Raw genomic sequence first — 23,851 nt, forward strand, 5'->3', positions numbered from 1 at the left:
TTGTTGTCGTTTGTAGCGTTAATGTTTGACATCGATCTAATACAGTAACCAATAAATAATAAAGCCCCCAATGGTCGAGAGGGAGAGAGAACCAGAACAGGCTTAAACCCGTTTGCTTTTTCTTCCGTGGGGTCCATCTTCACCTCCTAGATAAAGAACAGCATCCCACCGCCTTAATATGGCCAACCATAGTAATATTCAATTTTAGAATATTTTTTGTCTCATAGCTTTCAATTTGGTGGTGCTAAAATAAATAAATAAATAAACGCAATTCAATCTGCATTTGGGTTTTCTATTTGTATATGGTAAACATTGATTTCCGTACAACTAGCCTGGCCGCATTCACTGACACTTATTATTCATGTCTGTACCCTCGTACCCGTCATGTCTCCCACCACCATCAATCTGATAAGTGTTGAAAAGCTATTAATTAAATATTTCTTCTTCTTTTTCTTCTATTATTATTTATTTATGAAAAATTATGTCTTTAAACTTAATTATTAATATATTACGCCTTTTACAATAAAATTTTAAATTATAAAACAAAAAAAAAAATTTATTAATTAAATAAATGTAAACAATTATTATAGCCGGTCGGATTATAAATTTTTATTCATTATTTTTACACCACATATCATACATAATTTTTAATTTTTTAATTTTTTAATTTTTTTAATTAATTTAACATGAATAAAATCAAAATAAATAAATATAATATATAAGATGATAAATCAATATGTCGCCTTAAAATTTCCATTTCGTTTTATTTTTCTCTTTTTCTATTTTTTGGTTGGGTTTTATATTTTCCAAACGATTCCTTTTGACAACCCAGCGCTCCTCAGTCATTTTTCTGGCCCAAATTACGAGTTCGAGTTCCCAGCGTACGATTTGAAAATCTTCCCCTCTGCTTATCTAATTTCTCATCTTTTTTTATTTCTCCAAAAAAAAAAAAAAGTTCATTGAAATTTCGTTATCTGTTTTTCGTTTTCCATTTCCGTTAAACCACTTTAATATGAAAAACAAGAAGAATAATAGTAAAAGACTGCGTAGTCATTTGTTAGGCTAGCTATATGAAGTCACATCCGTACGCAACTGATCGATGTTCATCATATACCCAATGATAGTGTATGAGTTGTAGCTCCCATGACGATGATATAAATTAGAAATTGGAAATTAGAATATTGCCGTTTTAGACATTAATGATATTAATTTGTTCTATGATAGTTCACAAACAACATACACGTGGGCATCTTTTTTTTATATGCACGTATTTGGAATTTTGGAACACTACAGCCGGCATTGTGGTCATCGATCGTGTCAAGCTTGGCATCTTTTTCCCCTCTTTGTTCAGGCACCGGAGCATGCGAATTATGACCAATACAGACTCAGTATTAATGCGGATCGAGCAACGACATGCAGTAAAACAAACGCATATGAACTCATGACATTACAATCGACAACAGTCACGGACACATGTAGAAGACTCCAAAACGACCAATCTCTGGCGCATATATGAGAACAGGATACAATAATTAGCCGAACATAAAGATTAAAGCCATGTCATGAGGATGGTGCGAAAAGATTTCAGGGATTGTTGGTTGAGTGAGGAGGGATGCATGGGAATGTCCTTGTTAAGTGTTGGGATGGTTGGGAGTGCGGGCTTTGGCAGCTCCGGGAGATGAGGTATTGTAGGCACTACTTCTAGCTTCGGCAAAGTTGACAGTTTAGGCTTAGCCAAACTCGGGATTTCCGATAATGGTGGAAGTTCAGTCTTGGGCAACGTTGGCAGCTCAAGCTTCGGTAAACTCGGTACATCGAAAAGCGGTGGCAACTCAGGCTTAGGAAGCCATGGTATCTCTGGCATTGTTCTCTCCAAAAGGTGTGGAGCCCCTGCAAAGACTGTGCTGCAGCTCATCACAACATGATAGCGGTTACGCTGGTTAGCAACATTCGAGAGATAAAGTTAGGGAGGCAGTCTTGAACCATTGTTGAGGCAGATAAAAGTTTGTTTTTTTTGGTATTTGTCTGAGGGCATTGAATACTCTTGAGTAGGGCTGAGCACCAATTCAATTGGAGTTGATATGCCCTAATACCTACTCCAACTACGACTTTGTTGGAGTTTGGATTCGAACTTTGAATCCGATTCTGACCACTGTAGACTCTGCTCTGACTCTATTTCGACGAGTAGGAGTCGAAATCAGAGCGGATTCGGATTCACGGCACCCAATTACATATCTGAGAACACAAATTCACAACCACCCAATCATAGATCACAAACAACCAATCACATATCACAACCAACAACAATGAACCATACAATCACATAAATCATCCAAAAAATAAAACCAAAATGCATATATAAAATCGGATTAAAACCAAAAAATTAAACCCAAAAAAATTGACAAAAACTGAGACTCGAGAGACATGGATCTAGAGGCAGGGGGTGTTGGTTGCTCCCGTTCCATATATGTGTGCTCTGTCATTCAATCTGCTGCGCTCAATAGTGTTGGTTGTTCCGATGGTTATAATGTCTTGATATCCTAAGCAAAATCACAGATCTTGGAGTGAGTGAAAGAGTCGGACAGCGAGGTGGAGTCGATCGACGGTCGCACTGCAAGAGAAGACAGAGAGAGGCAACAACTGAGTTAGGACCTAGGGTTTAAGAGAATCTTAGATGAAAATGAGAGTGAGGTTGTGCATGGGGTGGGGTTGGGTAGAAAAGTAGTCAGTTTTCCTATAAAAACAACATCGTTTTACTTAGGGGACGCATAGAAAAAGTGGTCAAAACAACACACTTTTTTAGAAAAAATGACATCGTTTTGATTGAATTTGGGCTAGTAGCACCTTTTAGGTTGGGCTACTCTGGTTTTAGACTTCTAAACCCAATTTGTTCCCTTATTTTAGACTTTTTTTCTCTAAACCCTAAATCGAACCCTATTTTTTTAAACCCTAAATTTAATTTTAATCTTAATATTTGTTATAGCCCTAAATTTTTTATTTATAATTCTATAATTGTTAGTATTGATTATTAGTAAATATTAATTTGCTAGCGTCTAATTATATGTTATCATACTATAGTTTGTTAGTATGGATAATTATATTTATAGTTCTAAAAAATTTTTTATCACTCAATTTAATTGTTAGTATTGATTATTAAAAATTACTATTTAAATCGACTTGTACCATAGTATTTAAATATAATTTATTATACTATTTTTATTATTCATTAGTATTTGTTAATGTAAAAGTTTGTTGGCTAGGATTAGATGACTAGGATCTATTTGAATTATTGGATGAATGTAATTCGTCTTTATCTTTATCTATGAATATTTAAATTCAAAGATAAATAGATTAATGGATAAATGTTTGTCTTTATCTTTATCTATGAATATTTGAATTCTAAGATAAGTGGTTAAATAAATAAAGGTTCAAAAGACTTTTGATCAAGATTGAATATTTGAAAAGATATGAGATATCAAGTGATCTGGATAGAAGATTCAAAAAGAATATATAAAGCAGAAAGAATTTCGAACTATCAAAAAGTTATCCAGAACAGAAGCTGAATATAAATCAGTTACTGCATAGAAGAGTTATCGTGACATGTCAGCAATCATTCAGAGACGTCTTCGCGACATATTCTATCCGTCAACAGAATCCTACTAAAATTGAAACTCTTTCCAAATAGTTTATTTAAGGGATTCTACTGGTTAAGATTTTTAGAGATTCAGATTTGTATATTTTCTAAAGCACTTCCAGTGCATATTTTAGTGAGAAAATTTTTTAGAGAATTTTGATACTATTTCTTCACAGAGTGGTACTTGAGTGAGAAAATTATATTTTCTAGTGTTTTATCTCTCTTTTTTTAGTATGTGCATACTCCATGTTGGAGAATTGATTGGTCGAGTTTCAGCCACTGGAATTCCAGGAGAAAAGTCAATGTTTGAAGATCGTCAGAGGTTCTGGCTGCTACTGCAGTAGAAGACAAATGGGTCATTTGTCTGGTCAAGTAAGAGTGTCAATTGACAAAAGTTTTGTAATTGAGCTTTACTTGTAATTGATTTTCAAATAATAAAATTGATTTTTCTGGGTTTGGTTGTCCCGTAGGGTTTTACATTTAAAGAGTTCTTTAAAGGGTTTCCCTTCGATACCAATCTTGGTGTTACGCATTTCGTTTATTTTATGTATTTGATTGTTTATCAAATTAATTGCATGCTTGACGACTAACCAATTTGTTGAGTTGGTAGATATTCCCGCTGCCTTACAGGGGTACTTGGGTAATTTCAGTATTGTATTTTATTAACTCATTATACTTGTACTGTACTAATGTCTAACTTATTCATCTTATAGACTTATACTATAGTGTTTAATTACATGTTATTATAATAGCGTCTAACTTACCTCTAACTTAATTATATACTAGACTTAGTATTACATGTTATTATATTAGTGTTATTGTACATTAGTATTATATTTGCATTATACTAGTGTCTAACTTATTCTTATTATAGACTGTACTATAGTGTTTAATTACATGTTATTAACTTATATAGTATAAATATATTATTTTATAATAATTAACTCATATTACTAATTACTAGTATATTATTAAATTTAACTAATCATATAAATTCTATTTATATAAATATATTTTTCACATATACAATATTAAAGTCAGAGTCAGATTTTTAGATTTTTGCTCAGCCCTACTCTTAAGCACAATTATCACGATGTTTCATGGCCCTCAATTTTTATATGTAAATATATAAAATAAACAATAAAATCTATATTTTTTTATCAATTTAAGTTTTTAAAGTAAGTAATGATTTTACATAATATAAAAGTAGAGATATTAAATTTAAACTCTAACTCTACAATCTATCTTATAAAAAAAAATCTGATCCACATATAAAAATAATATTAAAATATTAAATAAATAATAAAATATACACTTTCACTTTTGAGACAAATGACAGATGGAAAAGTCATGCTGATTAGGTTGGTGGGTGAGAAAGCTCTGGTGCAGTTTGTTAAACTTCTCGCCTGTATATAGACACGCACGCACAAACACACGTAACAGCTTCAGAAACAATCGTCATAATATTCATCAGTATTTTTCCAAACGATAATTGTTATATTGAGTGTGCTGCGGCTGACGTAAATAATTTTTCTTTAACAAATTTATTGGCTATTTATAACGATTTACGTGTTGGGAATGGGAAGTAATAGGCAGGCAGGCATCAGTAGGTGGAAATCAGGTACTCACACTTGTCCATAGTAGTTGAGTTATAATTGTAAGCTGCTGAAGCTTTTATTGCCATTGGATTTTCTACAAAACGAATTTGGTTCCTAGGGGAGCCCAATTGATGGAAACGTTTGTTACCATGTATCAATGATTCAATTATCTGTTGAGTATACTTGGTCAATTATATGATGGCTAGCAAATACACGGATGCTCATAATCTTAATTTCTTTAAGGCTCGTTTAGATAGTGAGATGAGATGATTTAGATTAATTGAATAAAATATTATTTTAATATTTAAAAAAATTAAATTATTTATTATATTTTATATGAAAATTTAAAAAAATTGTAATGATGAGATGAATTGAGAGTGTTTATGTATCCCAACGGGACCTTACTGTTTAGGAACTTGGGTTGAAGCCTCATAAAACTGGACCTCAGGAAATATTGACCCAAGAAGAAAATGTTTTAACTTTTAACCATAGCATAGGCCTATCTATTCAAGATGGCTATGGGCCAATGCTTGTTGCTTTCGATTCTTTCCAATAAGCAGAGGCCCATGAATAGGATTTGAAAGTGCGACAATCCGTTAATCTATTCGGCAATGCAAGATGTATAAAATTACTAAAATGTTAATTTGTAACCTCGATTATCGATACACCCAACACATTATTGACGTAAAAACCTTAAATATCAACTTGATATGTATTAACCACAAAACTAATACCATTGGGAGGTCGTAATTGCTCCAATTACTTGTGTTTGTTTAGAAAAGCTCTGCGCCAATGCATATGTCCCGCTCGTGGCAGGCTTATTGATGATGATGTTGCTAGCTGACTTCATCTGAGGCAGGCCATGTTTACAAGCTTGACTTCATCTTTCTCAATTGAAACAAAGATTATATTGTGGTAGAATCAAAAGTCAATTCCACAACTTTAAAAGCAGCTACCACCCCTTCAGCGAAGCTGGCTTAAGAGGTCCTTTCAAATAGCAAACGTCTCAGTACAAACTGAGGATTGATATTTTACAACAGGAATTTCCAATCAGAAAGAATTCAGTCCAGTTGCTATATTTTAATCCAAATTCAGCACCAATAAAATTGGTTTTTGACGGCAAATCTGCTATTTTTCTCCCAATTACTTCCCTTGTAATCCATTGTCCACTTCTCAAATGTACAGTCAACGAAGTCATAGTACCCGCCATGAACTAAGAGCTCTCCTTTAGCTACTCTTTCCTCTATCCATGGGTAAGTGAGCAAGTTTATCAGGGAGTGGTTGATTGATTCCTGTAGTAGAGTTATAGAAACGTGTTAAGAGCATTTGGGACACAATAAGCAAGAACTTCTCATAAATCTGAAATATTGTCTTCTATTTTCAGAGCACCTTCCATTAATAATTGCCTTGTTGTATTTGCACAAAGCTTGTGCACTAACACCTCACACATAAAGACCCAACTCTTATAAGAGGATCAAGATATTTCAAGAAATAGTATTCTACTGTGTTTCTAAAACCTCCGCTCACACGCTTCACCCATTGAAACTCATTCACCTGCACAACGCTATAATCCACACCCTGTCCCTGTGCCCTCTTTTCCTGACTGTATTATGATTTGATGTTGTAGAGAGAATGATTGTCTTTGTGCCAATAGGTGCCCTTTCTAACCTAGTAATCATTTCTCAATTCCTATTATTAGAGAACACGTTTACATTGTTGCAGAAATAAGGATGTGAATACTTGTTTATATCATACAGTAATACCATGAGATTTGATTTTTTAAATTAAGGATGAAAGAAGAAATTACCTTCTCACAGTGTCTGCATTGTTGGTCAAAGCCTAGGTTCGAAGCTGCAGACTTTGTGATTAACTTCGCATTCTTTCCAACAACAACCCAACTTCTAATAAAGCTACTGTATAGAAACGTTTAGCCAAGTGAAAAACAAATATCCACTGCTATCTACGCCAAGTACTAATATGTTCTCTTAGACATGTACCTAATGATATATGCAAAGACTAGTAAGAAAAAGGGTAGAGTTGTCTTAATTACCTTGAATCTACTTCATCTTCCATACTCATAAGGGCACGAATCCCTCCACAGCAACTGTGGCCAATAACTAGTATGTTCTCCACCTGCAATAGGAATTATCACTCATCATTTTTGGAGCCCCGTACCAAGAGAGTGTATTGGTAGTAAATGGGATTCCGCATTGTTTGGAAGCGAGAAGGTTTTGCTCTTTATAATGAATTGAAGGGGCCCAAATTGTACCATTGACCAGTCTTTTTAGAGTATGGACCTATATGTGGTGGCTTGAGCCTCTCTTATGTCGTTATATCATCTCATAGAAAGGAAACAAAACTCCAGATTAAAGATGCAAGATTCAGAGTGAATTAACCAATGAATATTTTTCAATTTCTACGCAATTCCCACGCAGAAAACTGGCTTAAGGTTATGGTTCGTGATTTGATACATTTTGACGCTTGATTCGTAGTCCCGAATTATTTCTAACAACTTTGCAATGAAAAAATATACTTCTTTTTTCATAACGTTTTTTTTTTCTTGTAGACACAATTTCATTCTCCTACTGAAATATATCCTTAAAAAATTTTCGTAAAAATTACAAACAGAACTTTACCTATCATTAACTGACTCTGCAACTAAGTTTTTTGTCAGAGCATTTTATTGATCAATCCCAACTACAGATAATTCCGAGTGCCTAGTGAACTGTTATGCTGCCTTCGTCACCCTCACCATCAATAAAATGTCTTTCAAAGGCTTTTTAGGATACATGATTCATGGAAAGAAAGAATCCTACGCACTAGAAATCTAGGTATGAAATACTCACTTGAAGAGAATTTACAGCAAATTCTAATGCGGCATTTGTTTCTGAGGGTCCACCCTGCGCATACAAAGAAGGAAAAAGGAAGAGGGATTATGCTTTGTGGCCTCAATGCTCACCTGTTGGCAAATAGAATTTCAAAATAAACCAAATGCAATGAAATATGCACCTCAAATGGGGGCACCAGATTTGCTACATTTCTGATCATGAATGCTTCCCCTGGTTGGAACCCCAGGATGTTTGAGGGGCAAACCCTAGAGTCTGCACAAGCAATAATCATGAACTGTTCTGCAACTGGTTAGTTTTAACAGGCTACCTATCCTGACACTTTCAGGAAATATAAAAAGGGAAAAACCAAAGCTTATCCGTCCAATATGTTCCCGACATTTGTATAGCACATGTAATAAATAATAAACAATGAGGACTAAAAAATATCACCTTCGGTGCTTGACCCTGGGCAAGATTTTGAAAATGTTCGAAGTTTTCCCTGCGCAGTTAATATAAGTGACTTTAGAAGAAACTAATTGGTTTGAAGCCGACGACCTTGCCAGAGTTATTTGCGGCTTACTCAAATTTACGCCTTTTGAATCTAAGAAACCGATGTTTCAGATCTTCAAATAAATCACATCCATTTTCACTTTCAGCCAAGCTCTCCACCCTTCTATTGTCAAGTTTCAGAGTCGATCCTGGAGGCACCTTTGAAGCCTTACATTCGATACGTGGACTAGTCCTGCAAGCATCATAGACATACAATTAAAGCGGTTGATTTTTATAAATTCACGTGGAGACATGTTTTTGTGTCAGAGGATAGGGATGGCATCGAACCAAAAGAAATGTCATTTGTACAAACCAAAAATGAAATCCCCATTATGTAGGGTGAATTTTCAGGCCCAGTTTCTAATTTTCAGTTCAAAGTCATTAACGAGAGGGAATTCCCAAACTTTTTATTTATTGTTTATATTAAGAGATCGATATACGAGATTGAAACTGAAAGACATGTTGACCAATTAAATCAAATGCCAATCCGAAAGACATGTTGACCAATTAAAACCAACTTACTTGAAAGAAGTAAATACTCTCACATGGGTCTGCTCAGTTTCTCCTGATTTCAGCTTAGGACCAAACATCTGTTGTCAACGGCAAGAGATTAACGAAACCAAACAGAACGAGTAACCTCCGGGAGAGAGAGAGAGAGAGAGAGAGAGAGAGAGCATGCCGGAACTTACTGTCAATATCTTTGATGAAGTTCTGCGAGCATCAAAGGAAGAATTGAAGAGCTGCGAAAAGGAGGTTGGTGAAGGAGTAGCCATTAGAGAGGTTTAAGGTGAAATGGACTCTGCGGGTGTTGGAATGAACGTGGCAGCGAGTGGATCTGGACGAAGCATTGGTATTAAAAACTAAAAACAAGGAAAATGCAGATGAGTCGGTTGGTTGGATCAAGAAACAGTTGTCTGTGTCTCCAAGAAAGACGGAGAAACCGAAGTTCGCAGAAATGGGCCAAGTGTCTGTTCCATCCCACTTTACGGGCAATAAAGCTCCAGTGCTCCACCACGTTGTGGGACTTTCCACTTTAAAAGGTCGTGTGAAACCCTACAGTTGTCTGCCCTCTTTTTTCCCTTTTCCTGCGGCTCTTTAACCGTTTTTCAAATTTGTGCTTCTACACGTTGGTTTGCAGTTCATGGGTTATTTATCTATTTTCATTAAGAATAAATATAGATAAAAGTTATTATTGAGAGCATCAATTTTACACACATGATATGACATTATCTAGACCACACATCTCCTCAAGTGAGTGTTGAAAACAATCAACTAGAAGCAGTCAAGCAATGAGTACAAAGTGTGCATTGCTATAGTGACTTCTCTCTAGCATTACTCTTCTATTAAACCATGTCACGAAATTTGATTTGTCAATTCAATTTCCCAATTTTACAAACTCTAATTGATCTTTAAAGAATAAAGAGTTTGTTAGGGGTGCTACCCGCACTATACAGTGTAGGGGCACCCCCTCCCCGCCCGTCGGCCTGCACCATGCAAGGGGAGGGTTTCCAACCCCACTCCCGGGAGGTAGGGATGGGGTTGAAACCACAGCCCGCCCTGCCCCCTGCTCAATCCAATGACTAATTGGGTCTATAAATTTTTTTTAGTCTAAAATTTATTTAGGCCCAAATTATAAATTAAAATTTATACATTTAAAAATAATGTAAACTCATTAGAGTTGTATTTTAAATCTGTTAAGTCCCACATTATTTAAGTATGACTATTGTATTGTATTGGCCTTCTATATAAATATTAGTCTAGGAGGCTAAGGCAATCCATTAACTTAAATTCAATTTCAAGTTTTTAACAAATTATATATATCTATATACAATATATTTATATAAATATTAAAAATATAATTATTTATATTAAATGTGGGAGGGGTGCCGAGCGGAGTGCTGGGCGAGACCCCGCTGGGGTCAGCCCGCCCCCGCTAGGAGACTTCCATTCGGGGCGGGGTGAATGGGGGCGAGCCCCTGCTGCCCACTCCTAAAATTTGTTATTGAGTTGAAAATTTCTATCAAATTATCTTTAATTTTCAATAAAATCGTATCTCCAATGCTCCATCGCTTGGCCTCATTTGTTTTTTACAATCATTATTATCTCTTCTCATCTAATCATTACAATTTTTCTAAATTTTCATACAAAATAAAATTAACAATATAACTTTTTCAAATTATAAAACAAAAATAATATTAAAAAAATATATTCTAATAATATTTTATTTAACTTTTATCTCAACTCAATTCAACTCATTTCATCTTATCTGTAAAAATAAACGAGACTAAGAGGGAAGATAGAATAAATATATAAGAGTACGAGTAAAATGTTAGAAAAAATCTCAAGAGTGAGAATGTTAGTCTTGAAGCAAATGTTACGCATGTCTATTATATATATATATATATATATATATGACGTGTAATGCACGTTTTTTTAGTGACTAATATACACAAAATGTAAAAATAATATATTTTTTTAAATAAAACTAATTAGTCAATAATTTAATATACTGGAGTAAAAAAATAAATTTTAACAAGCATCATAATGATAACAAAATGTTACAGTAATATGAGGAATATGAAAATTAAAAAATTTTGGATATTCTAGCAATAGTTTTCTTAACAAAATATATGAATTGTAGAATTTAACCACATTACTCAATGACTCAGGGAGCACTAAAAAAATGATTTTATTTAAATGATTTTAATTAATTAAGAATATTATGAGATTTAAATTATATTAAAAATTCTAATTATTTATATGATTTTATTTTCTTAAAAATATTTAACAAAACTCTATTTTTTATTTAATGATAAAATATTAGTATTTTATAAATTAAAGTTGAATTTATATTTTAATTATCTATTTTAAGTTTGTTTATTTTTAATGTTTTAACCTCTACTGTTAGACTAATTATGGAGATTCAAGATGAAGGATTGAGATTTAAGATCTCAAATCTTAATTTTTCCAATCACTATTCATTACTGTTGGCTTTTAACGTGAACAGTGATTCGTGAACAATAATCATTGTTCATTATTGTTGACTTTTAACGTAAACAGTAATAACTGTTTATTACTGTTGACTTTTAACGTGAACATTGATCATTATTCTTTACACTTTAATGTGAATAGTAATCAATGTTCATTACTGTTCATATTATACATGCTTTTAAGATATAAGAAGATATGTGGCAGTACATCTTAAGAAGCTGGTGGCTTGCCAAAGGCCAATAGCCTAATTGGCATAATCCACAACCTCCAAAATGGAGGTCTGAAGTTCGAAATCTCCCGCTCCCAATTCTAAAAAAAAAATTTGGTGGCTCGAGATTTAATCATTATACTTTCAAGTTTGTATGAAATAAATGCACATGCTACAAGTTGTTAATATGATAAAATTAAATTTAAAAGAGAAATTATCTTTGTAAACTGAATTTTGACTGCATTTAGGATGTATTTTTTACATCGATTTACAAATTTGGTTATTCATCGAAGACCAAAAGTGCCTAATAATTCGGGTTGAGGAGTTATGACATGATTGAAGAATAAGAAATTCAGAATTACGACTTTTTTTTAAGTGTTCTTAGAGACTAGGAATTTTGTGGTGGTGTTTCTTTCTTCTCTAGACTCTAGTACATTAACAACCCAATTATTCTTTTTATTTTTTAAAAGAACCACTTCTTCTTTGGAGACAAAATTGATTCCGAAAAGTGCAAAGTCCATAACGCAAAGCTGCTTCGGCCTCTGAGTGATCATATTCCCAGAAGAAAGATTGAAGTTCTAAGTCCCAAGCCTTTTATACAACCAATTACGAGGATGATCCTATATTGCTAAGGGGAGGGGAAAAATAGAGAAAATTCTTTTTTCAATTTAATTTGTTAATTTTCCAGATCTGGTGGGTCAAATTTAAGCCTAACCTTTATTCTAGAAATGATATTTGAAGTCGTAAATTGTGTAAATACCGCGTAATCCTTTTAAAATAAGTGAATAAATACAAGATCCATATAAAAAAATTAATTTTTTTAATAATAAACTTCATTATTTTTCAAAACGATTGCGCGCACTCCACGACTAGGGATGTAACCGATCTGGTTTGATCTAATTTTGGACAAATTTTGAGACCTAACCATTATACACCGGTTTTACATTTTCAAGAACCGATACTCCACCGGTTATTCTCATAAACTGATACTTCCGATTTTACTAGTTTTTTGGTTTTTAATATATATTAAATCTATAATCTCTTATACTTATATATATTAATATATATAAATATTAGTAATACACTAATACTATTAGTATATAGCAATACTATTTGTATAGTGTTATTACTATATGTTAGGTATAACATAGATATACTAATGTATATTAGTATCACTGATATTAATTAATCTTATAATCGGTCCGACCAGCCTCTATGAAAGAGCAGCCTCCCAATAAATTGATGCCACGTAGACTTCCCATCTAAACTACAATGGAGCCGCACTACAGCAAATCCTGATCACCTCATCTTTTACAAAAAAATCTTTGCAAATTCATCTCTTTGACATAGCAGTGACAGAAAATGGGTATTAGTCTACTGGAGACGATTCTTCATTCTAAGCAAATTATTCAAAGGTGGTCTCCCTCTAAGCATCAATTTTCAATAGCCAGTACCATGTTAATCGATGTTCTAAAAGGCCATTTTGCCATATACATGGGAGAGAGAAGAAGATGAAGCAGCGCTTCATGGTTCCAATATCCTACTTGAAGCATCCTATGTTCCAAAACTTATTGTTTAAAACTGCGGAAGAGTTTGGTTTCGATCACCAAAGGGAGGCTTGTTCAAGAAGAGAAGCAAAGCTAGGCGGAAAGGCCGACCCAGAAAAAGCAGCTAATCAAGCTTTGCGAGTAGTAATAAAGCCCACACTTTTTTTTATTATTATCTCCAGCAAATTAAATTGTTCAATTTGATAATCTTTCAATTTGGAGAAATGATCATGGAGAAAAGATGCTGAATATTTTTCATTTCTCGCTTACCTCTTGTCTCATATAAATTGTTATAAAAAGTGAGAAAAATGGCATAGCTTTTTATATTGATTGCTTGTAATAATTCTGCTTATCGTCGCCATATTCTTTTTTGACAATCTAAAATCATTTATGCAAGTTGCTTTACTTTGATTTTTTGGACTGTAAACGTCACTTTCCATACAAGCAAACAAGCTCAATATTTTTATTATCATGTATGTGGCTGAGGGGATGGCAGCAACGGATAGACGATGACAGACGACGGCAGTAAAGGGCTTTGAAATGTACTCTGCAGCGGCTTGAATGATAGAAGGCTGCTGAAGGATTCATCCCATTAGGTGTGATAAGGAGATCTCTATATGATATGGTGTTATAAGCTTCATCATACTTAAAGTAGATTTGGTGATGTGGTAGGTTCTCATTGAGGGCTGTTAAGGCTAAAAAAGCAGTCGGACCGCTCCAAAGTGTTCCTCTACTAATATAATTATCAAAATTCAGAATTTATTAAGCCATAAAATATAATTAATATATATTATATTTAAAACATTTAATCAAATAAATGTTCATGTTTAAGATTAAAACTTTATGTTATAAATTATAATATAATATTATTTCATATATAATTATAATTTATAAAAATTACTTATAATATAAAAAATATTATATATAATATTAAAAAATAATTAAAAATATATAAATATACAAATCGATCCGATCCGGTCTTAGAAAATATAAAATCAAGACCAGACCGGTTATGACTGGTCTTTAAAATAGAGGAACCAGTCCCAAACCAAACCAACCTGTCCAGTTTAGTTTTTCGATTGTTCAATTTATTTTTACAGCCCTATCCACTACTATTACTCTTTTCGAAATGGGTCAAGTAGGAATTGGTCTATGAATTCAAGCGGACCGAACTCATGCGCTTTCTTTTATTGTGGTCCGGATCCAGACTTGGTAGATGTAGCGCGTGCTAAATTTGGCGAGTTTATCTTAACAGCGCGTGAAACACATCAAAAAAGCGGCACGTGCAAAATAGAATAGCGCGAGGATAAGCACTAGAAAGTAGAAAAGGCCAGAAAAGAAGCACGCGAAAATAGGACTAGGAGTACCTAAGCGATGTGCTACGTTAACGTCAACTGCGGTAAGTGTGCCGCGTTGGCGACAATGACGTAGGAAACACATGAAAAATAAGGAGAAAAGTAGAGAAGAAACAAAATGTGAGAGGTGTGAAGGTGGGAGAAAGTCAAGGACCCAAAAGAAAAATATCCTTTGCCACGAAAGAATCGGGGGAACAGGTACTGATCAAGAAACGAAATAGTGTTTTCTATTATCAAGCCAAATTCAGGGCTTGGGAAGATCAGTTATCGCATTAGAATTTGGAATGGCAGATTGTTTCTCTGTAAATGGACATATATATGCAGAGAATGAAAGCTTCCTAGTTCTTCATCTGGAGGGAACTGGATGAGAGAAAAAGTAAATCTGCAATGAGAATCTGAGAAGACTCGTGAGTAAGAACATGGCTTCACTGTGATGATCATTATTATATGGGTCAAACTATAAGAAATTATGAATGATTTATACAAGTTTGCAGACTAAGGTAAAGATTTCAGTACGTTACATTCTTATACTGACATCCAAACTTCAGTCATAGAACTAAGTTGAGAAAAACTTACCAGGTCACTTGGCCATATGCAACTTTGATCAGATGTGGGCAGAAGAGAGAAGCAGAGTAGGGTACCGCACTGCACGCATCAGAGATGACACAAGCACAGCTTCCTTCTGCACGGACAATTGAGAGTACCAGAGAAAGAAGTGCCAATAGGCAGAATGGTGTTCGATATAAATTGTCAATGGTTAGAACAAAGTGTAAAGACTCCATGCTGGGTATCAAGAATCCTACCAAGAATGTGAAGCCTTGGGAAATCAAAATGTACAGTAATTTTCACATGATTTCTTTTAAATTTGATTAGCTGCAAATGATGGTACCCAGGTGATGATATAAGCATTGGATTGCAGGTTTAAGATCATGGAGCATAAACTCCAGTTACTTTCTCATACATGTTGTCAGGTTACATGGTGCAAATCAAAGGTGGTATGCTTATATACTCAGCTTTTCTATCATGTTTGAGTCACCCTGTCTCGGAAACTGCCACTTTGTTGAGCAATTATTTGCGGGAGAAGGGTCAAAACTACCATTGCAATTTGAATTGTCCATTCTCTTGACAAAGCAAAGATCCTTTATCAACCCACACTTGTTCTCTGGCAATAAGAACCTATTTTCACCAACTTCCAGAAAATATGACTTCTAAAAGGATATCCAGAGTTGTTTTGGAGAGTTTCCCAACTAAGCTTTTACACACACAGAATGTCTGAGGTTCTACGGTGATCTGCAGTTGTGTTTATATAAAGAGAAATGCTTGGTCTAGAAACTAACGTGGTTAGATAAAAGCTAGATTTGGGAAAAGAAACAAGCATAAGGATTATTACATCAGGGTCCATTCATTTGCAACTTAAGATCAAGACAGCATAGAATTGAACAGTAATACATTCATCGATTTGATTTTCATGTCTTATGGCAATTTTTTGAAGAGAAGAAACTATTTTGCATTTTCAATCTTGGAAAATTGTAAAGCAAGTAAAACATATCACAACCAAAACTATGACTTTCAGCATAAATAGGTTTCACATAGCAAAAGTTCCTTGGAGATGTATTTTGATTGATGACAGTTTATTCAACTCTAAATTAAACTAAAGAGTTTTGATTGTCAACAAAACTCTTTTTGATCAATAAAAAGAAATAGCACGTGACCAAGAATAAGACTCAAAAGTCTCATACCCATGTACTTGCTCCTGAAAACCTGAGACTTCTACAACTGCACCAGACAATGAAACTCCCTTTTGTTGCAACCATTGAAAATAAGCATATAATGAGTATCAAGTAAAGTGTCATGTAGGCTGCATGAATTCTTTCGTTGAAAAGAAAACACAGAATGAGAATACCATCACAAAAGTACACCAAGACAAATGATTTTTTTTACCATCAGCAAAAGAACTAGAAAAAAGATGAGCAATATTTTCAGAAACAATCAGGTTCCTCAATAACTTACCCAAATAAAATAAAATAGAACTTAAAAATAAGCAGAATTATGGCCAGATCACTTGGTCAAAAATAGTCTTTCACAATCTGGATGTACTTGAATCCGATCATTAATCTTAATAAGGAAAGCACGCACATTAACAGAAAAATATTAGAAGTGGGAATATTATGTTAGAGAGAGAGAAAGTGGGCTTGGTGGCTTGGTATATCCTTTTGCAGATTTAATTGGCATCTAACTCTTTAAGATCATAAAAGCTTTTGATCAAAGACAAAATTTCTGTATCAGTAAGTCTGCTTCTACAAGAAACACAATGGGGCCACAGAATCTGAAACAACAAACAAAAAGTTCATATGCTTTAAGTATATTTGAGCTGAACAGAGGAAGAGAAAAAAAAAATTTGACAAGATATTGTTGAAAACACCAATAGACCAGGTCAAACACTATCAGGGGATTGTTCAATAAATTAAGTTTTGCTGTTCGGCAACAACGATGTAAAGAAATCTGTTACATGCCCTAAAACATAGTAACTCAATGTATCAAGGCCCGGAGTCACCATAGAACAACCATGCCACTTTGATCGGCACTAAAGAAACGCACAAATCAAACTGAGTTCTAGATGACAAAGACCGGACTACTAATAAATTTTGGCTACCTTCAGTAAGTATTTGTACTACTGATATTAATCTCAAAACGACCACCCAGCATGAGACGAGAATCTTTTTCAATTAAAGGAACATAGGTAGAGAGCTATTGAAGCGACAACACTCTAATAAAAACTAGAAGTTAATTAGTGTTTATTTAGAGTATCGTCTTGAGTAACTTTAACAGAAAGCTATTGCAGAGACGATAATAAAGGTTCCGACCAACCTGGTCCTCTTCATGGGCACCGTTGTTACCAAACTTTACTAAAAACTCGGTCATCGAGTCTTACACAAGAGGCTAATCACAGGGAGGAAACAATCCTCCTTATAGCAGTTACGAAACAGACTGGGAGCAAACTGCTGTGGAATTATATAAAAGATTGGCTAAACGATACACATCTGACAAAATGCACAGCAGCTCCACTTAATATAATCGTACAAAACAAGAACAGCAACAAGAAAAGGATCGAGTCTTACTTCACCAAGCAACCATTTTTAGCCTTTAAGAATCGGCAAGCTACTCAAGAACTCATCAAGACCCTCAAAAAACCCAATCCCTTCAATGTTATCCTCTTCCCCATTCCCTGCACTAATCCCCCGCGCGGGCTCCTCCGCCTCATTACTAAACTCCACATTCAAATCCAATTTCCCCAACTCCGTCGTGCCCCTCTTCCTCGCACCTCCCGCAGCAGTCGCTCTCTTACTCGAATCAGCCCTGGAAGAATCCAGATTTTCACCAATACCCATATTGGGCTGTCCCTTCTTTACTCTGTCATTCTGCACTTTCTTCGCATTTGCGCTTGCGTAGGCTCTTTTCTTCGCCTTTCTCTTCGTCCTACCACTCCCCCACTCATCGTCAGAATCCTCGCTGGATTCAGAGATTTCCTGTAACGCTTCCTCGTCGTCGTAATAAACCCACGGCCCACTGTTCCGTTTCGAAACGTTTCGGTTTGATCCACTTGCTTGAACAGGACAAGCGAACATTGACGAGATGGGCGTCCATTTCGATGACCCGCTCGTGTCTTTAGCATTAACAGAAAGTCCCAGCGGGAAGAACGCCCAGCAGCAGAAATAAGTGTCTTTGTCCGTCACCGGCGGTGATGCTATCATCACCCCATGGAACGCCCTCTTACAGTCCTGGCACCGAAGAGTACAGTCCTCGTAAACCCTAGGGTACTCATATAGAACGTAGCAGTACGGACATGCCGTCCAGAAATTCGAGGATTCCGGCTCAGTCGGAAGAGTCTTCCGGGTCGACTCTTTCTGTCGAGCCGGCTCAGCAGTAGGCCGAGGCTGACGAGTTGACTCGGCGACGTTGTTGAAACTCGGCCCATCTTCCTCAACTACCGCTTTTCCGTCCTTGGTTCGAGGGCTTCTTCTCATAGGTGGTTCTTGCTGCTCTTTGTGGTGGGGTGGCTGAGTCGATCCGGAGGCGGAGTTAACACTCAGCGCGTTATCGTAATCGGCTTTCTTAGAAGGGTTGGACAGGACGGACCACGCATCGCAGACGAGCTTGAAAGCATAATCAGCGTAGGCGATACGGTTCCTTTCCGGGTGGAGGAGGAGGGCAAGCCGGCGGTACTGGGTAGCGATGAGGTCGAGGCTGTGAGTCAGCGGGGCGAGTTGGAGGATGGCGTACCAGTCGTGCTGGTCTCTGATAGTCCGGGTCTCACCGGCGATGAGGGTATCGGCCACTGCGATTATTTGGTCCGCGAACTCGATCCGGATACTCGGGTCGGAGTCACGAGCCCGGATCGCGAAGGACTTGGCACCCTGCAAGTCACGTGCGATGAGGAGCCTCTCCGCTATGCTCACCCACCTCGCCGCCTCTGCCCCGTTGTTATTAGGGTCCATTTTCGCTCAGACACACACGCACGCACAGAGAGTCTCTCTCTCTCGCCTTCTCTCTAACAGTGGATTTCGTCGGTTGAGGACTGTGGTTGGAAAGGAGTGAAAGAAATGAAGGTGAGAATTCAGATAGACGAAAAAGGACCGGGCGATTGTCAGAAATGACTGGGGGGATTTGTCTTAAGTTGGGGTTGGGGATGATTTAGTTCTGAGGGCATTTTAGTCAGTGCGTAGTAAATCCGTATGTTAGATAATTGTTTTTATCCGTTGGTGGAGTGAGAGTGAGAGTGTTACAACTTTGGGAAGAGGGGTGTTCCTTCTGGCCACTTTTTGTTGTACAACCGGAGGTAGTTCGGTCTGGAGTTAATTCACTTTTGGACGCTGGCGAACATGTACCAGAATCTTGCTATATGAATATGTACACGGTCAAACACCGTTCCTTTTGGTTCATTCCAACGTAAGGTCAAATGTGACCGTTTAAATTGTAAACAATATATATATAAATATATTTTTTTTTTGCAAATTCTAAGAAAGTCTGGTGGAGAAATGTAGTAAAAAAAAATTATAAAATTAAATTTATAAATTAACGTAATTTAATTTATTATATTAGATTATAAAATTATTTTTATTATAAAATAGATCTAATATATTATATAAAATAAATTATATTAATTTGTGGACCCGTACATTTATTATTGTGATTATGTTTAGCATTCAGTAAGGACCATTGCCTTCTTGGAAAATAGAAGGCACTCAAATATGATATGAAATTTCGACACTAACACCTCTTTTGTTCTCGTTGTGGTGCGAACCCCGTAAATTAATTGGGTAACCAAGTCTACGACAGTGGGCTTTATTGGCAATGTGGGTATGACACCAAAGTTGTGGGCTGCGGCAGATTAGGACAGTGGGGAATAGTCGGGAGTGTGGGCTTTAATTAGCAAATTAAGTTGGCAGTGCAGGCAAAGGTCTTAATTTATGTGGGCCGTGCGGGGTTGGGATAGCAATAGCAATAAGGGTTAGAATTGAATGACGAAGGTGGTAGTTTTGGTTAGGCGAAGTGGGTTTGACTGGCCAGGTTGTTGGTACAGCTGGTTGAACAATTTCAAAGAGATGAGGAGCTGCTTAGGGCAACATCGATAGTCGAAATGGACAATGGAACGAATAATAGATCGACAATGAAGCGTTTGATCAATGTCATCGCTGTTAATGGATTGCATTAGAATTTAGTAGCAAGGGAGGTTTATGGTTTTGTTGATGTGGGATGATGAGTAACATTTATTATAATTTAATAGAAGAATGGTATTGAGCAGTGCGGAAAAAGTTATGAACTTCTTAACATCATCCATTGAGTTACAAATATATCCATATCAATAATTATAAAAATAGTTACAATTTTTTATTGAATATTTTAGATTGATGGATCTATTTATTTATTGCGTAGCATTCAAGACTACCCATCTTATCGTATGGTATCCACAAACTCTATTGCATCGGCAGCATGGAGACCATGATGAACCAACATGATATTTATCCAACAAGTGATGGACAAGGAGGTGAGCTAACATGGAAGAAAATCCAGTTTATTTTTTATTTTTTCCTATCCATACACAACCAACAAACATCATGGACGAACAATCCACACATTTCTAGCTGGCTATTTAAACCCAAAGCAGAGTTCTTGATTCTTCACTCTTGTTCATGCTCCATCAGTTCTAAATTAACCTTGTTAGTTCAACCTTAATAATGGCTTCTTGCAATTACTTCCTGTTTGGCTTCTTCATGGCTCTGTCCTTTTCCAGCATCCATGTAAGCCTAGCAACTCGTCAACTCTTACAAACGACTGTCCCCACTCTGCCTAAACCATCATTGCCGCCTCCTTTGCCTTCTATTCCTACACTGCCGCAGCCCCCAGTCCCAAAAATCCCAACACAACCATCTCTGCCTAAGCCCACCACTCTGCCTCCGCTTCCCAGCTTCCCCATCATACCCACTACTTTCCCAAAAGTAAACCTGCCCCCTTTCCCAACCATTCCCACCATCCCCACCATTCCATCTGGTTTTCCTTCCATTCCCTTCTTCTCTCCTCCACCTGCAACCACCAGCCCTTGAGGAAGTTCAGTCGAAGTTCTTCAGTTTCTGGAGTTTTTCGTGGTCTGATAGCGCAATATACAGTGCATTTCGTTTTCGAAGGCTTCTTGTCTTTAATTCTTCCATCGCTGGGCAAATTAATTCTCGAGGCTTTCACGTTTGTTGCAGTTGATCTTTACATATATCCGTAGTTTGCCTTGATCATTTAATTCAGTTTATATTGTTTGTTTGCTTGTACGAGTTTGAGTTCCTACTATGGAGTTGTTTCCTTGGTTTCATTACGTTCCTCTTGTGCCACTTTCAGCCTTTACCCGTGTTACAGGAACACATGAACAAAGGTATCAAATCCTAAAAATTCATGTGCATTAATAACATCTGAAACAGAACATTTTGTCATTCATAGTAACCACTCTAGATTACAAGTAATAACATTTACGTGGTTGCTCATTGGGCAAGTATCACTAGTAAGTAATAAGCATCTCAATGGGTTTACTTTTTGTTTTATGTAAAGAATAATGCTAGTTTTTTTTTAAATTTTTTAACGTTAGTTGTACTATATAGTTTTACACACAAAGCATGACGTATTGATGTCAATACTGTCACGTCGAATAAAGAGAGTGAAGATAACTTTGAGGGAAATAAGTCTGATTTGAATTTCAAACTCTCCCCTCTTCCAAAATTTAAACGTTGACAGTGACAATGTGGGACTGCTATCTTAGTACATCGCGAGTAAAACTGTACAATTAGCACTACTCTCTCGTGTAAAATGGTACCACACCTTAATTACTCGTTTGAATTCAAAACTCATCTCATCGTTATAATTTTTTTAAATTTTCAGATAAAATATAATAAAGAATTCAACTTTTATTCTACTATTCACAAATAATTTCAACTCATCTCGACTTATCTCTGAATTCAAACCACTCATGAATTATTAGGTGAGATCGTTGGTTCGAAATCTGATGGAATTGCAAGGAAATTAATAAAAGAAAAAAAAAATTACAAATTCTTAATGGAAGAAGAAAAATAAATCCTCATAATTATAAACATTTAAGTGGCAAGAATAATTACTATTAGGGTTGCTTCCAACCTCTAGTGAGCGGGCATCCATCCACCCCGCCCCTAGTACCTACATGGGCGGAGGGTTGCATATGGACCTCGTCATCTGGTCTCGTCCCACTTAGGTGAGTGTGTTAGGGACCTCGGTCAAGTCCCTAAACATTATGATCTACACGCCAATGGTGACCTTGTGATGACCGAACCTCTGTTCCTCTCTTGCTTGATTCTCGATTAATGGTGGCCAAAATGACCACTTATGTATAGTGAGGTTAAGTGTTTAGGCTAGAATGGGTGTATGGAGTGGTGGAAAAGGTTGAGAAAGTATAAGGCTACTTTGGTGAGAAGTGGTGCACGGCAATGGAAGGAATTAGGGTTTAGGGTTGGAAGATGATGATGGACGGCTAGAGTTTGTGTTTAGGGTTTTGGAATTAGGGTAAGGATGTGGTCGGCTAGGGTTGACCAAACAAGGCTAGAGAGTGATTCTAGGAAGTTGTTCCTAAAATCTAGGAACTCAATTTGGAAAGGACTTGGCCGAGTATGGTGAAGTGTTTGGGTCAACTAGGGTTCTTAAATTATAGGAACACTAGTTTGGCACGTGGAGTGGGCGGCTAGGTTAAGTCCAAATAAGGCAAGTAGTAGCCGAATAGGACTTTGCACCAAGGGGGTAAGTGTGTTTCAGCTAGGCTAGGGTTTGAAGAGGCAAATCAAATATGGAAATTTGACAAACAATGTGTTGGTCGACTTTTATGGATTGTATGGATTGGAAGAGCAAACTTATAGAGAACACCAAGAACAAAATGAAGAACACTCAAGAACAGGAGCAAAAATACTTATGAACTTAAATGAACAAAGAATAACAAAGATAATTCAACACTTGATTCACGAATTGCACAAGAATTGAATAAACCTCATATATTGATGAACACAACTTGGATTCACGAATTTCACCAAATTGCAAGAACAAGATAAATGAATCACACTTATTCAAAGAATTGCAAAGTATGATTCTCTCTTTGAGATTCACAAATTTCACCCAAAAAGTTCAAGTTCAATGGCATTGTTTATGATCTCTCAAACATTAGTCTTCCCTCTAGAAAATTTGCCAAAAGTTGTAAAAGAAATTACTAAGGGCCTATTTATAAGAGTTACAAATTGGAAACCCCCAATAGGTCCCTTGGAAATAAATAATAAATAAATAAATAAAAAACAATAAGATAGTGGCATGGACCACTCTTGGCCGTGACATGCATAGGCCCATGGTGGGCTAAGTGGTTGCATGTTGGTCTTCGGACTGGTCCATGGCTAGGTGGTGCGGCATGACTTGCTGATGGTGAGCCATGTGGGTGCACTGCATGGCCCAGGCTGGTGGCCTAGGCGCTGGCTACAAGGCATGGGCTGGATGGCATGCCTGGTGGGCATGTCACTGACCTACTCTGCAAGACACAGGCTGGAGCCGTGCACTGGATGGCATGCCTGATGGGCATGCCACTGGCCTGCTCCG

The 23,851-nt window shown here is 36.3% G+C and overlaps 2 protein-coding genes across 3 annotated transcripts; both read right to left on the reverse strand.

Annotated features, from left to right (window-relative positions):
• Positions 1–6,227: 6,227 nt before the first annotated feature.
• On the reverse strand, positions 6,228–9,611 carry LOC108989237 (beta carbonic anhydrase 5, chloroplastic-like). Of its 2 annotated transcripts, none has more exons than XM_018962780.2 (9): positions 9,299–9,611; positions 9,132–9,199; positions 8,641–8,802; positions 8,511–8,559; positions 8,242–8,355; positions 8,079–8,132; positions 7,283–7,365; positions 7,040–7,142; positions 6,228–6,524 (listed from the first exon to the last, which is right to left on the reverse strand). In XM_018962780.2, the coding sequence occupies exons 1-9, from the start codon at positions 9,380–9,382 to the stop codon at positions 6,324–6,326; spliced, it is 918 nt and encodes a 305-aa protein (XP_018818325.2). In that variant the 5' UTR covers positions 9,383–9,611; the 3' UTR covers positions 6,228–6,323. The 2 variants fall into 2 exon arrangements, with proteins under 2 accessions (XP_018818325.2, XP_018818324.2); XM_018962779.2 differs by having other exon boundaries at positions 7,040–7,145.
• Positions 9,612–17,483: 7,872 nt separating this feature from the next.
• Positions 17,484–19,586, reverse strand: LOC109010419. The gene has a single exon (XM_018991254.2). It carries the CDS (start codon positions 19,204–19,206, stop codon positions 17,848–17,850), a length of 1,359 nt encoding a protein of 452 aa, XP_018846799.2. The 5' UTR covers positions 19,207–19,586; the 3' UTR covers positions 17,484–17,847.
• Between the last annotated feature and the right edge of the window lie 4,265 nt (positions 19,587–23,851).

The sequence above is a fragment of the Juglans regia genome, chromosome 13 (assembly GCF_001411555.2).
Source record: "Juglans regia cultivar Chandler chromosome 13, Walnut 2.0, whole genome shotgun sequence".
Classification (NCBI taxonomy): Eukaryota; Viridiplantae; Streptophyta; class Magnoliopsida; order Fagales; family Juglandaceae; genus Juglans; species Juglans regia.